Source organism: Carettochelys insculpta, chromosome 6, assembly GCF_033958435.1.
Source record: "Carettochelys insculpta isolate YL-2023 chromosome 6, ASM3395843v1, whole genome shotgun sequence".
In the NCBI taxonomy this organism is placed as follows: Eukaryota; Metazoa; Chordata; order Testudines; family Carettochelyidae; genus Carettochelys; species Carettochelys insculpta.
The window spans coordinates 69,952,916-69,967,151 of record NC_134142.1 but is presented as its reverse complement, the minus strand read 5'-3'; the positions used below and the strand labels follow the sequence as shown (position 1 = coordinate 69,967,151).

The 14,236-nt window shown below is 45.8% G+C and overlaps 1 protein-coding gene across 6 annotated transcripts in view; it reads left to right on the top strand.

Annotated features, from left to right (window-relative positions):
• Nucleotides 1–14,236, top strand: part of ZFYVE26 (zinc finger FYVE-type containing 26) — a 78,815-nt gene that overhangs the window by 23,296 nt on the left and 41,283 nt on the right. For all 6 annotated transcript variants that reach the window (XM_074997222.1, XM_074997221.1, XM_074997218.1 and 3 more), the window contains 7 exons: nucleotides 1,961–2,617; nucleotides 3,248–3,337; nucleotides 4,037–4,105; nucleotides 6,140–6,291; nucleotides 10,666–10,864; nucleotides 12,398–12,661; nucleotides 12,848–12,967. In XM_074997222.1, the coding sequence (XP_074853323.1) occupies nucleotides 1,961–2,617; nucleotides 3,248–3,337; nucleotides 4,037–4,105; nucleotides 6,140–6,291; nucleotides 10,666–10,864; nucleotides 12,398–12,661; nucleotides 12,848–12,967 (1,551 nt within the window). The remainder of the gene's footprint in view (nucleotides 1–1,960; nucleotides 2,618–3,247; nucleotides 3,338–4,036; nucleotides 4,106–6,139; nucleotides 6,292–10,665; nucleotides 10,865–12,397; nucleotides 12,662–12,847; nucleotides 12,968–14,236) is intronic.

Below are 14,236 nucleotides of genomic sequence, written 5' to 3'. Positions count from 1 at the left end.
AGAATAAAATGATCAGAGAGGGCGTGGGGCCCCTACTAGATGAGGGAGGTAACCCAGTGACAGATGATGTAGGGAAAGCTGAAGTACTTAATGCTTTCTTTGCTTCTGTCTTCACGGACAAAGACAGCTCCTGGACTAATGCGATAAGTGATGCATTGTGGGATGAAGGTGGACAGCCCTTGGTGGGGAAAGAACAGGTTAGGAGCTATCTAAAAAGGCTAAATGTACATAAATCAATGGGCCCAGACCTAATTCATCCAAGGGTTCTGAGGGAGTTGGCATATGTTGTTGACAAGCCCTTGGCCATTATCTTTGAAAAGTCGTGGAGATCGGGAGAGATCCCGGATGATTGGAAAAAGGCAAATGTAGTGCCTATCTTTAAAAAAGGGAAGAAGGATGAACCAGGCAACTATAGGCTGGTCAGTCTTAAATCAGTCCCTGGAAAAAGCATGGAGGGGTTCCTCAAGGAAGTTACTTTGAGGTACTTGGAGGAGGGGAGAGTGATCAGGAATAGTCAGCATGGACTCATGAAGGGCAAGTCATGCCTGACCAATCTGATTAGTTTCTATGATGAAATAACTGGCTCTGTGGATAGGGGAAAATCAATGGTTGTGATTTATCTGGACTTTAGCAAAGCTTTTGATACGGTCTCCCACAATATGCTTATCGGCAAGTTAAAGGAATGTGGATTGGATAAATGGACGGTAAGATGGATAGAAAGCTGGCTAGAAGGTTGGGCCCAGAGGGTAGCGATCAATGGCTCGATGTCGGATGGCGGTCGGTTTCTAGTGAAGTGCCCCAAGCTTCGGTTCTAGGTCCTGTTCTGTTCAACATATTTATCAGTGACCTGGATGAGGGACTGGATTGCACCCTCAGCAAGTTTGCAGATGACACTAAGCTGGGGGGAGAGATAGATACGCTGGAGGGTAGGGATAGGGTCTGGACTGACTTTGACAAACTGGAAGACTGGGCTGCAAGAAATCTGATGAGGTTCAATAAGGGCAAGTGCAGAGTTCTGCACTTGGGCCGGAAGAATCCCAAGCATTGTTACAGGCTGGGGTCCGACTGGCTCTAGTAGTTTTGCAGAAGAGGATCTGGGAGTTGTAGTGGATGAGAAGCTGGACATGAGTCAACAGTGTGCCGTTGTAGCCAAGAAAGCTAATGGCATATTAGGTTGCATCAAGAGGAGCGTTGCCAGTAGATTCAGAGAAGTGATTATTCCTCTTTATACGACTTTGATGAGGCCGCATCTGGAGTACTGTGTCCAGTTCTGGGCCCCCAATTATAGAAAGGATGTGGATACACTGGAAAGGGTCCAGCGGAGGGTGACCAAATAATTAGGGGGCTGGAGCATATGACTTATGAAGAAAGGTTGAGGGAATTGGGACTGTTTAGTCTGCAGATGAGAAGACTGAGTGGGGTACTTGATAACAGCCTTCAGCTTACTGAAGGGAGGCTGCAAAGAGGCTGGAGAGAGGCTGTTCACAGTGATCAGGGATGGCAGAACATGGAACAATGGTCTCAAGTTGTGGTTGGAAAGGTCCAGGTTGGACATTAGGAAAAATTTTCCACTAGGAGGGTGGTGAAGCATTGGAATGGTCAACCCAGGGAAGTAGTGGAGCCTCCATCCCTGCAGGTGTTTGTCTCACCTCGACAAAGCCATGGCAGGGCTGATCTGATGGGTTTGGTCCTGCTTGGAGCAGGGGGCTGGACTCAATGGCTTTTTTAGGTCTCTTCCATCTCTATTGTTCTATGATTCTGTGAACTGATATGCCAAAGATTCTTATAAAAGTCCATTGTCCTCTTGTTCTTTAATGGCTGTCTTGGTTTGCATTCTTGTAACTTTGAGTACTTTTGTGGAGTCAGAAGGGGGGTAGCGAAAGAGGAAACAATTCATGGAAAGTGTTTTTAAGTGATCCTTTTTTTTTTTTTTGTTTTTTTTTTTTGTTTACACATACAGATTGTCCAGCTATTTTTCTTCAGTATCTTGCCAAGTGCCAGCAATTCTTACGGAGTGTCCCTGCTCCTCTGCATCTTGAGCTTCTGGAGAACATCTTCTCCCTGCTTTTTGTCTCCTATAGTGACCTCTACACAGAGACTCCCCTTCCCGAGGACTATGCAGAAGAGGACGATATTGTGAAAAAGAACTGTGTTGCTGGGAACTTGGATGCCAGTGTCAGCCGAGAGTCTTCCACCTCAGAAAGTCCACAGCATCCAGCAGAGCCTGATAGGAAGACAGAGAGATGTCTTCAGGTCTCCTGGACTGTCTGCCAGGGGGCCCAAACTCTGCTTCACTCAAATTTGGGTAGTGAGACATGTGACTCCTCCAGGCTGAGCTATCTAGATCTGAAGCATTTTACCACTGGCGTCAGTGGATTTTTAGTGGATGATCTGGCACTTGATGCCTTCCTCAAGATGCTCCACAATGACCTGGAAGAAATTCAGAGTTCTCTCCCCTGGGATTCGAGTAATGTGCCCCAGGAGGAGTTGGAGTTGATGGAGTGTTTAAATTTCTCTGTGAATCGAGATGTCTTTGAGAGCAGAGTGCTGCAGTTCTCCAAATACCTCTCTGAAGCTCAGTGGAGATACAGAGTAGTTAAGAGTAACAGAAATGCAGGTAAGATCCATTCTGGTCTCAGTAGCCTCAGCCTGATGATCTTTGAACCAAAAGATCTACAGGACACATGGGAGAGGCGCTCATAGTGAGCTCATGTACTGGTCATAACTGTGGCTTGCAAGTGACTGTTCTCCCCATTTCTTCTCTTGTCTGCTTCACAAAGCCACTACATGATGTGGGATGGCTACAAGCTTCTGTAGTAAAGAGGTCCAGGGCTGTGAAAACAGTGTAGTACAGGTCAGTCTTGAGGTATAGTGCTAATATCTTCTGAAGCCTGTGTGGGCCCAGCCTTAGTAGGACATTCACGGAGCGGAAGTGTTGTGACCTTTTTTTCCGATGAACCTGACTACTGAGGGTGTATTAAATACCAGCTACTTTGAGCAGAGCCTAGTAGCAGGGTGGGTAGAATCCCAAAACCTTCCTTGGCATCTATGAACAGATGAGATTGGACTTCTCACTAGGCCCTTCCCTTGACCACACTAGTGTGTGTCCGCCACTGTTTGTATTAGGCCCCTAGTTTCTTGTTATGTGTTTGGCCGTTTTTAATGGCAAGACCAGTTGCCTGATGGTGCATTTGTATGTGTATAATCATGACTCCTGAAGAAATCACTAAGACTGCTGCTCTTTCAGAACATCAGCTTGCAGCCTCCAAGAGACACTACTCCTTACCCAGATGTTCCAGCTTGAGGAAGCACCGTCAGACTCAGAGATGGAGGATGGGTGAGTTAAGAAATTGCCATGGAGGATGTGTTGCAAGTGCATTGTCATGTGACCTGGATAGTCATTGCGGGTGCCTTGGGATGGGTGGTTGCAGGACTGGAAATGCAGTACTAAGACTCTCTCCTCTAGCTCTTTAGTCAGTGTCCTAGATAGATACAGTTGGTCTTCTGTATAAAGTTTGGCTCTTCCCAGTCTAGTACCCATGGGTTTGATGTCATTATTCCAAAATCCACCTCGCATTTACGATGCAACCTACTTAAAACTTTATACTTGTACAGAAGGAATTATTTCCATCTGATCATTCTGTGGAACGTGAAGGGTACTGTGTTCCAATCTATTTATGGCCAGGACTGAGCACAGGATCTGCAGTATTAGCAGCTGGGATAAGAGTTGTAGTATCCCTTGATTCTTCTGCCTCAAGACTTGAACTGATTAGGAAGAAAATCTGACATTCTTTCTGGCTCCCAAACAACATTCTAGAACTTGAGCTCTTCTTGGAATGGAGGTTTAAGCTTTCCTTCGAAGTATCTGACATTTTGCAGTATCAAACAGGGCCCACTCATATTAGGGTCACATGAGTGGTATCTTGCTGTTGCCTAAAAATCTGTGCTATCCCTATTGAATGCTTTTACCCAAAAGAGAGCTTTGATTGTCCTGTCTGTGATACAGTCCTCATACAGTTTTTATTTTCCACCTCAGACAGTAAAGAGGGCACTTCAAGCCAGTCATTGGAGAATACAAGCAGTGAGCTGAGCACCAGCACATCAGGTACTATGCCTTTCTCAAAGGAAAGATTTGTTTGTCTTATTGTTACATATTGATATAATGCAGTACTAAAATCAACTGATTGGTTTGATGGAGACGTATTTTTCCCTATTAACAGAGAGTCTAGTTTGAATGCCATGGGCCTGTTCTTTTTGGAACAGGAGAGTCAGCATTCTTTCGCTGTGTTTCTGTGACACCTCCACATTTGATGCTGGAAGTGGGCCACATCCTCCCTGACTGAATTAACCTTGTCAGCTCTGGCCTTCCTCTTGATTGGGACTCCCTCCTTTTCATGAGCCTGTATAATTAGACCTGCCTCTGGAATCTCCGCGATATTACATCTGACAAAGTGGGTCTTTGCCTATGAAAGCTTATGCTCCAAAATATCCATTAGTGTATAATGTGCCACAGGGCTACTTGTTTTTTTGAGGATACAGACTAACATGGTTATCCCTCTGCTACTTGCTGCTTTTATGATTCTGCAAATGGCTATGTTATTCAGTGTAGTGAAAATCTTGAAACGTTAAATTTGTTAGAATATAAAATATTTAATAAAAAGGCAAATAATAAAAACTGCAACTTCCCACTCCCAGACACTGGGGCACCAGTGGCCTGAACTTTCTCCCCTTTATTATTAAAATATAAATATTTATGCAGTATGTTTAGCAGCTAATGTATTGACCTAGAATATGTATGTGCCCAGATGGAGGTATGGTTGTTGCAGAAGTTAGCACCATGGCTATCACTGTTGTGTTGTTAGTGTGACCTTCTGACTGATATTTTAATTTAGAACCTAAGTTGTCCCTATATAGCTTTCTGAGGCATCTGACATCGTGGTACCTCAGTACCATGCTGACTTCATTAATAACTGTGTGACTTAGTCAACTCTGAGCCTGTGGTTTCTTTGCTTGACTCACATATGTGGTGGTGTTACAAAAACCTGCAGAGCAAATCCCTGTATTTTTCCATGGAATATGGAGTTGTTTGGACACTTTCAGTTCCTTTGTCCAATTCTCTGGCACTAGTTACTACTCCTATTTTGACAGTACCTATCACTTCGGGCTGTGATCTTGGGTAATCTCACAAGCTAATTGGAATAGACCAGGTCAGGACCATCAACAAACATGTAGGCTACAGTTACACTAGTGAGTTTTGCCAACAGAACCCCAGTTTTGCCAACAACGCTAATGAACGTCCACACACAAAATGCGTTAAAACTCAACATTTTCACCACCAGCATTCTGCCTCTCAGCCATGAGGCATAACACTGCTGTCGACAGATTCTGTCAACAAAAAAGCTGTGTGGAAGCTCTGTGGGGGGGAGGCTTTCTATTGACAGACAGGGCATCCAGAACAATGAGCAGACCTGTCTGCTGCTTCCAGCAAGAGAGCAGCGGGGCAATCTGGCTGCTCTGTCGACAGAGTGGAGCACTCTTCCAATTAGCTTTTGTGTGTGGCCTCACTCTGTCAACAGAAGTTTTGTAGGGAAATCTTTTCCGACAGTGACTTCTGATGACAGATCGCTGTAGTGTAAATGGAGCCCAAGAGTTCTACGTCAACATTGTTTGATTCAGTACTAGAGACTTACCCTCTGTTACTACCAAACCATTGTTCCTGCTGATGCCTGGGGATCATGGGCTGCTGTCCTTCAAGTGAAATGTAAAACTGAAGTCCAGATCAGTAACAGTTGTTGAATCTCCCCTGAAAACTTTAACAGTAGGATTGTTAACTGAAAGTGTTCACTTCCTGGCCTAAGTAGTTGTGTGATGCTGCAGTGCCTATTAAACAGAGTCTGCCAGAGAAGTGGGTTGACTGATCTCTGTAAAGTGCTCCAGAGCCTTTGCAGTAGGAAGCATTTTATGTCTGATTGTTGTTAGTTGGGTTTCACTTAAAGGAGACGATGCAGCCCCCACAAAAACAGTTTGTAAACATGCTTCAAATTCCCAGTCTCCATATTAAAACAGAGACACATTGCTGCTTGCTGTAAAGTTTTTTTTTTTTTCCATTATAACCCAGCATGCTGTTTCCCTCCTGCAGAGGGAAGCACCAGTACTGTATCTGGCTGGAGTGACCTGGAGTATAGATTAAAGCCTCAGCAGCAGAACTTTCTCATCCCCATGATGCTCTCCCCACCAGAGTCACTCCTGGCCTCCTGTATCCTAAGAGGAAACTTTATAGAAGCCCATCAGGTAAGTGTGTGTGAGTGTGAGAGAAGGAGAGAGAGAGAGATGCCATTGCTACCTAACACGTGGAAATTGGTTCTGTATGGAAGCCTGGGTCAGTGGTGTCTGGGAATATTTGTATTGAATGTCTATTGTGCGAGCCAGCGAGGTGTTGAAAGACAATGCCTTCCAAATTCATGTGTCGAAGGGACTCTGGCAGTAGGGGTGAAACAAGGATAGCCAAAGCTGCTGCCTCCAAATGTTTTTTTTTCCCCTTTTTTAAAGAATACCCTTTTTTCAAAGTTTGCAAAGGCTTTACTAGGGTTAATGTTACAGCTGCATGAGGGAGAAGGAGAGGAACCCATATGTGAAATACTGCTCTTGAAAGAGAAACAGTATTTGAGCTATCGGAGTGGTAGCCGTGTTAGTCTGGATCCGTAACAGCAACGAAGGGTCCTGTGGCACCTTATAGACTAACAGAAAAGTTTTGAGCATGAGCTTTCGTGAGCAGACTCACTTCATCAGATGCTGGTCTTGGAAATCTGCAGGGCCAGGTATAAATAAGCCAGAGCAAAGGTGGGGATAACAAGGTTAGCTCAGTCAGCGAGGGTGAGGCTTACTACCAGCAGTTGATCTGGAGGTGTGAACACCAAGGGAGGGGAAGCTGCTTCTGTATTTAGCCAGCCATTTGCAGTCTTTGTTTAAGCCAGAGCTGAGGGCATCGAATTTGCAGATGAATTGTAGCTCAGAAATTTCTCTTTGGAGTCTGGTGCTGAAATTTCTTTGCTGTAGGATAGCTACTTTTAAGTCTGCTACTGTGTGGCCTGGGAGATTGAAGTGCTCTCCTATGGGTTTTTGTATATTGCCATTTCTGATGTCTGATTTGTGTGCATTTATTCTTTTACGTAGAGACTGTCCAGTTTGTCCGATGTATATAGCGGAGGGGCATTGCTGGCACATGATGGCATAAATTATATTGGTAGATGTGCAGCTGAATGAACCCACGATGGTGTGGCTGATCTGGTTAGGTCCTGTAATGGTGTTGCCGGTGTAAATATGTGGGCAGAGCTGGCAACGAGGTTTGTTGCATGGATGCGTCCCTGAGTTAGAGTGACTGTGGTGCGGTGTATAGTTGCTGGTTAGGATTTGCTTCAGGTTGGCAGGTTGTCTCTGGGCAAGGACTGGTCTGCCTCCCAAGGCTTGTGAAAGTGGGGGATCATTGTCCAGGATGGGTTGTAAATCCCTGATGATGCGCTGTAGAGGTTTTAGCTGAGGACTGTAGGTGATGGCTAGTGGTGTTCTGTTGGTTTCTCTCTTGGGCTTGTCCTGTAGTAAGAGGCTTCGTGGCACACGTGTGGCTCTGTTGATCTGTTTTTTCAGTTCCTCAGGTGGGTATTGCAGTTTCAAGAATGCTTGGTAGAGATCCTGTAGGTGTTTGTCTCTGTCAGAGGGATTGGAGCAAATGCAAATATCTTAGTGCTTGGCTGTAGACAATGGATCGTGTGGTGTGTCTGGGGTGGAAGCTGGAGCCATGAAGGTAGGCGTAGCGGTCAGTAGGTTTACGGTACAGGGTGGTATTGATGTGGCCATCGTGTATGAGCACCGTGGTGTCCAGGAAGTGGATCTCCTGTGTGGACTGTTCCAGGCTGAGGTTGATGTTGGGGTGAAAGTTGTTGAACTCCCGGTGGAATTCCTCCAGAGTCTCCTTCCCATGGGTCCAGATGATGAAGATATCATCAATGTAGTGTAAGTAGAGACAGGTTGTTAGTGGACGAGAGCTAAGGAAGCGCTGTTCTGGGTCAGCCATGAAAATATTGGTATATTGAGGGGCCATGCGGGTACCCATAGCTGTGCCGCTGATTTGAAGGTATATGTCGTTGCCAAATCTGAAATAGTTGTGTGTGGGGATAAAGTTACAGAGCTCAGCCATCAGATATGCTGTAGCATCATCAGGGATACTGTTCCAGACAGCATTTATTCCATCTTTGTGTGGGATGTTGGTATAGAGAGCCTCTACATCCATAGTAGCTAGGATAGTGTTTTCTGGTAGGTCATCAATGTCTTGCAGTTTTCTCAGGAAGTCAGTGGTGTCTCGGAGATAGCTGGGAGTGCTGGTGGCATAGGGTCTGAGGAGAGAGTCCACATAACCAGACAGTCCTTCAGTGAGAGTGCCAATGCCTGAGATGATGGGGTGTCCAGGATTTCCAGGTTTGTGGATCTTGGGTAGTAGGTAGAATAGCCCCGGACAGGGCTCTAGAGGTGTGTTGGTATAAATCTGTTCTTGTGCTTGTGTAGGGAGTGTCCTGAGCAGATGGTGTAGTTTCTTAGTGTATTCCTCGGTGGGATCTGAGGAAAGTAGTCTGTAAAATTTGGTATTGGAGAGTTGTCTGGAAGCCTCCTTCTGGTAGTCAGACCTGTTCATGATGACAGTAGCTCCTCCTTTATCTGCCTCTTTGATTATAATGTCAGGGTTGTTTCTGAGGCTGTGGATGGCATTGCGTTCCGCACGACTGAGGTTGTGAGGCAAACGATGCTGTCTCTCCACAATTTCTGCCTGTGCGCATCGGCGAAAGCATTCTATATATAGGTCCAGACTGTTGTTTCTACCCTCAGCAGGAGTCCAAATGGAGCTGTTATTTTTGTGCTGCTGGAAGGGTGTCTGTGTAACGGTGTGCTGGTCAGTGTTGTGTTGAAAGTATTCTTTGAGTCTGTATTTGAGCTATTGTTTTCTTTCACAGAATCAAGAAACATAACTCTCTACCACCTTCCTGCCCAGCTGTAATGTGTAAAGACATGCTGTAGTCCTCTAGCTGTTGGCCTGGACTAGTGTGCATGGCAGTGGGCTTTGTGGGCAGGTGAAGGAGATGTGTTTTGTGGCCAAGCTGTCAGAATAGGAGGCCCTTCTGGCTACGTCTACACGTGCACACTACATCGAAATAGCTTATTTCGATGTAGCGACATCGTAATAGTCTATTTCGATGAATAACGTCTACACATCCTCCAGGGCTGGCAACGTCGACGTTCAACTTCAACGTTGGGCAGCACCACATCAAAATAGGCTCTGCGAGGGAACGTCTACACGCCAAAGTAGCACACATCGAAATGAGGGTGCCAGGAACAGCTGCAGACAGGGTCACAGGGCGGACTCAACAGCAAGCCGCTCCCTTAAAGGGCCCCTCCCAGACACAGTTGCACTATACAACACAAGATCCACAGAGCCGACAACTGGTTGCAGACCCTGTGCATGCAGCATGGATCCCCAGCTGCAGCAGCAGCAGCCAGAAGCCCTGGGCTAAGGGCTGCTGCACACGGTGACCATAGAGCCCCGCAGGGGCTGGAGAGAGAGCGTCTCTCAACCCCTCAGCTGATGGCCACCATGGCGGACCCCACTATTTTGATGTTGCGGGACGCGGATCATCTACACGTGCCCTACTTCGACATTGAACATCGAAGTAGGGCGCTATTCCCATCCCCTCATGGGGTTAGCGACTTCGACGTCTCGCCGCCTAACGTCGATTTCAACTTCGAAATAGTGCTCGCCATGTGTAGCCGTGACGGGCACTATTTCGAAGTTAGTGCCGCTACTTTGAAGTAGCGTGCACGTGTAGACACGGCTTCTGTATGCAGAAGTTTGTGCCATTGACTCACTCATTTACATGTGCAGTTAGCCAACTTGTCCATGCAGTTGTGCACTTAGTTATAACTGCATGTACATTTTTGAATGTAGCTTTCTGTCTGCTTTTCTGAAAAATTGTCCTGAAGTATTTTGGTAATAGAATTGCCAAGAAAGTGCTCTGGCCTAGCTAAGAGTAAGAGGGACACTACCAAATGCTTTTTTCATAGTTACCCAGGGATCGGCAGCAGGTGAATGTCAAGCTGTTAATCAGTTCCAGACAGCATCTATGGTATTTTTACTTTCCTATCCTGGGGCTAACGGATCTGTTTTCTTTGCTACTTTGTGTCTCTACAACACTAATGGGAACTGTGCTAGGACCAGGGTTTAACTGATGGTTGAGTAATAGCAACCTGTACAACCCTTGGCATCCTAAGGTAACTTTGGGATGTTCTAGAAGGTATTCCTTGTCTGATGAAAACTAATTTATAATAGTTCACACACTATGAGACTAGCTACTTGATCCTTTGTATGTACAATGTATTGGAGTCTTTTACAAGTCAGTTGTTAAAGTGAAGCCATATGGTTGTCAGTGCTGACGTGCTACCATTAGAAACCCCTGTTGTCATGCATTTATAACTTTCTGAATAAAAGTGCCATGTGGTGCTGAAATTACTCATGTTTTTTTTTCAGTTGAGGCATTTTTTTAAGTTTGTAACATGTTATTTAGCCTTGCAAACAGTATTTTGATGTACGGTATAACTTGTATTTATTATTGCCTGTGACAGGTGGCTTTGATGTTTAATCTGGAGACTTCAGCTTGCTATGGTGAGCTGGTGTTCATGGAACGCTACCAAGAGGTGGTGCAGGAGCTGGCAAAAGTGGAGCAAAAAATTGCAAATCAGTCAGCTGATGGTAGTGGAGGCATCAGGAGATCTGGCAGTGGCCGCTCAACGCTTCAGGCTATTGGGAGTGCAGCAGCAGCAGGTAAGGACTGAATGACCAAATTAGAGATGGCGAGTCTAGCTAAGAGATGGTAGACAAGTGAGGGAAAACAAGAGATCAGATGATACAGCTATGACTATGAAACTTAACCTTACAAATCTGCAAGATTGAGCAATGGGATAGCAGATGATAGGTTGTGTTGATGAGTACAAAGTGGTGCTGCCTGTTGTCAGAAAAACCTAAACTGTTCCAAGGGGCATGTTGCTGGGTTGTAAAACAGCAGTAATCACTAAGTCTGTGCTAGAGGGTTTTGTCAACGAAACTCCAGGAGCATCCAAATCAACAGTAAATCAACAGAACGCAGCACTTTTGTAGACAGTGTTATCCTTCTCTCCACAAGGCATAATGCCTGTCGATAGAGGTCTGTCTGACAAAAGCTTCAATCTACAAATCGCTATAATCTAGACCAGGGGCCGCACGGCAATTTTTACATATTCTGGGGGGGCTGAACACAAAATAGCCCCAAGCCACCATCCCTCACCCCATGCCCAGCCTTAAACCCCCCACAGTCCCAAACTGCTCCCAGTCTTCGCGCCAGTCCACCCATGTACCCCTTTGACCCGGTTTTTTCATATGTCTGCCTCTACGGCTCAGCCTGTCCATCTGCACCAAAAACTCCCCACGCTGCTTCCAGCCCAACCACTCCATTTGTTTATCCTGACAACTCTCTACTGGCCCTTTGGCCCTGCCAGTCCATCTGTCTGGCCATACCCCCGACCCAGTGCCCCAGACTTTCCATCTGTCTGTCCCAACACCCTCCTACTGCCCCTTCAGCCCAGCCAGTCTGCCCATCATCTGTCTGTTCATCCAGGCACCGCTACTTTGAGGATGTTGCTCATCTTGGCAAGAAGAGCATGGAAATCCTGTGGCACCACCTTGGGGTAGGGTAGAACTGGCCCTACAACAGCTTCTCAGTAATGCCGGCCTGGCTGTAATAGGCAGGCTGGGCGATGCCGTTCAGCAGCATGCTCAGTGGCTTGATTACCCTCAGCAGGGCTGCACCACCACCAGGCCGGCTGGGGAGCGAGCAAACAAGTGTGTGCCAGGGCTACTAGTTATGGGAGCCATGTGGGGACAAACCCCAGTGTAGGGCAGAGCCTGCGTTCTCCACAGTGACCCCTGCTTGCTCCCACCCACATCCTTTGCAGCAGGGTGCTGGGAGCTGCCCCTGCCGCATTGTACAGGAGCCAGGGGATGGAGCAGCAGCGACAGTGGAAGCTGCCCAGCCACCTTTTAAAAATGGCACTGCTGCCAGCTCAGCAGGCCAGATAAAAAGCCTCCGTGGACCAGATTCTGGCCTGTGGGCCACATTTTGGGCACCGTGATCTCGACATAGCCTGAGTGATATTAACCAGGCATTTTGTGGCTCCATGTAGTCCTCTTTTCCATGTGCAATGGTGGTCCAAAAAGCAGACCACATGCTGTGTTAGTAAAAGACTAAAGGATTCTCCATTCTGGGACACAGACTATTTGTATAGTTTAACCAATGACTGCGTGTTTTGCTGGATTGTTTAGGTATGGTATTTTATTCCATCTCCGATGTTACTGATAAGTTGCTTGCCACCTCTGGAAGCCTTGTCCCTACTCTCCAAGAAAACTTTTGGACCAGCAGCGTACAGCTGGAACATACAGATCCAATGAGCGAAGTCCTGGCAGACCTCAGCCCTTCGGCAATGGCAGCATTTGACTTAGCTTGTACTCAGTGCCACCTGTGGAAAACCTGCAAACAGCTGTTGGAAACAGCAGAGAGACGATTACATAGTAGCCTTGAAACAAGAGGTAAGTTTCCCCTTTCTTTGTTCAGCTGGGTGGGCTTTGAAAAAAACGCCCGTATGCTCGCTGAAGTTTTAAAATAACTGTTGTTCTTAATAACAATGGAGTTTTAATGAAAAAACATGATTTGTGTAAACTTATATCTCTGTCATGTTTTCCACCCTCAACTTCTTCTCCGATTGTTGCTTGTAGGCCGCAGACTTGACTTTGTTCTTCTACACTCTGGCGGCATAAGGGGTTTCCCAGCAGTTCTTCAACAAATAAATAAAATTCTCAACTATCTTTGCCTGTCACAAGGTCAATCCAAATCAGGTAGGTGTTTTCTATCTGCATGTTCTGAGCTGTTGGTTTCTGTTGTATTGGTAGGTAGTTTTCCAGGGCTGGAGAGTATACATGGAGACTTTGATTCTGATATGTCTTTGTTGTATTATGAATTTATATCTGTTCCCTTTGTATTATAGAGAGTAGTTGTTTAATGTATCAGCAACTTCTTGTGTGTACTGAAAATCCATAAACTGCATTGGCTTTTATCACAGTGGGTATGGAAATATAGCTGAGTTAGACATTTAACAGAGTCTTACACTGTGGAAGAATATAGCTTACCATATAATAGCTTGAGGTTTGGAAGCCATAGGGAGCTGATTTTAAGAGAGAAAAATAAATGATTACATTTGTTGGGTTTGATTTTTAAAACTTGGGATGATAAAATTTTTTCAGGTCTTCTCATGGTTTTTCTCTGTGGCACAGGCATGCATTAAAACTTTCAGAGGCATGCACATGCAGTTCCCTGCAAATTAGGTTGGTTGCTGCCTGAATAGCTTTGGGTGCATGCATATATCTGCCTTTGAAAATCTAGTCCAGCATACAAGGTATGGAAACATTGACGTGATCTGGGCATGTGGCTAGGGAAGAGAAGATGGGAAGCAGTCAGCTCCTTCCCCAGAGAGGGAACTAGAGAGCAGTAGCTTCTTAAGAGGGAAGGCAGAATTGAAGACTAGAGCTGCTCCTTTAATTTGGAAGGTAATGAGAACCAGGGAATGAAAGGAGTCTAGTTTCACTTGAGAGGAAGGGAAGCCAGGAGGCAAGATGGGTTGAGTTTCTACTCTCTTTCCTAATAGTATGTCTACACTGTTGAGTAAGCCCAGGATTTGAAGTCAAGTTTAGCGCTACCCTCCTTTCTTTCTTGATAATAATCCAGGGCATTGATTGAGGACCCAGTACAGGGCAGGAGGGTTCAGGTCTGAATCTGCCGAAAGTATTCCACAATCTCATGCTCTGACTTTCTTTGTCCTCTGGACAATCAGGTTTGGTGTACAGTCAAGTTTTCCATGATGCACCATAAACAAAGAGTTAGTGTGGCCATGCTGTGGGTGCTTGGACTCAGGCCTACATAATGCAGATGCTGGAGCCCCAGGTTGGGACAACAATTCCTAAGCTGGGGCTACAAATGAATATAGACACTCAAGACCTGTGTTATTAAACCCAGGATCTGTTATTCCACATTCTGCTACCCTGGGCTTATCTTATAGTGTAGTCATATCTTAAAAGGGTCGATGGGAACAGAGTGAAGAGACTGTGGGA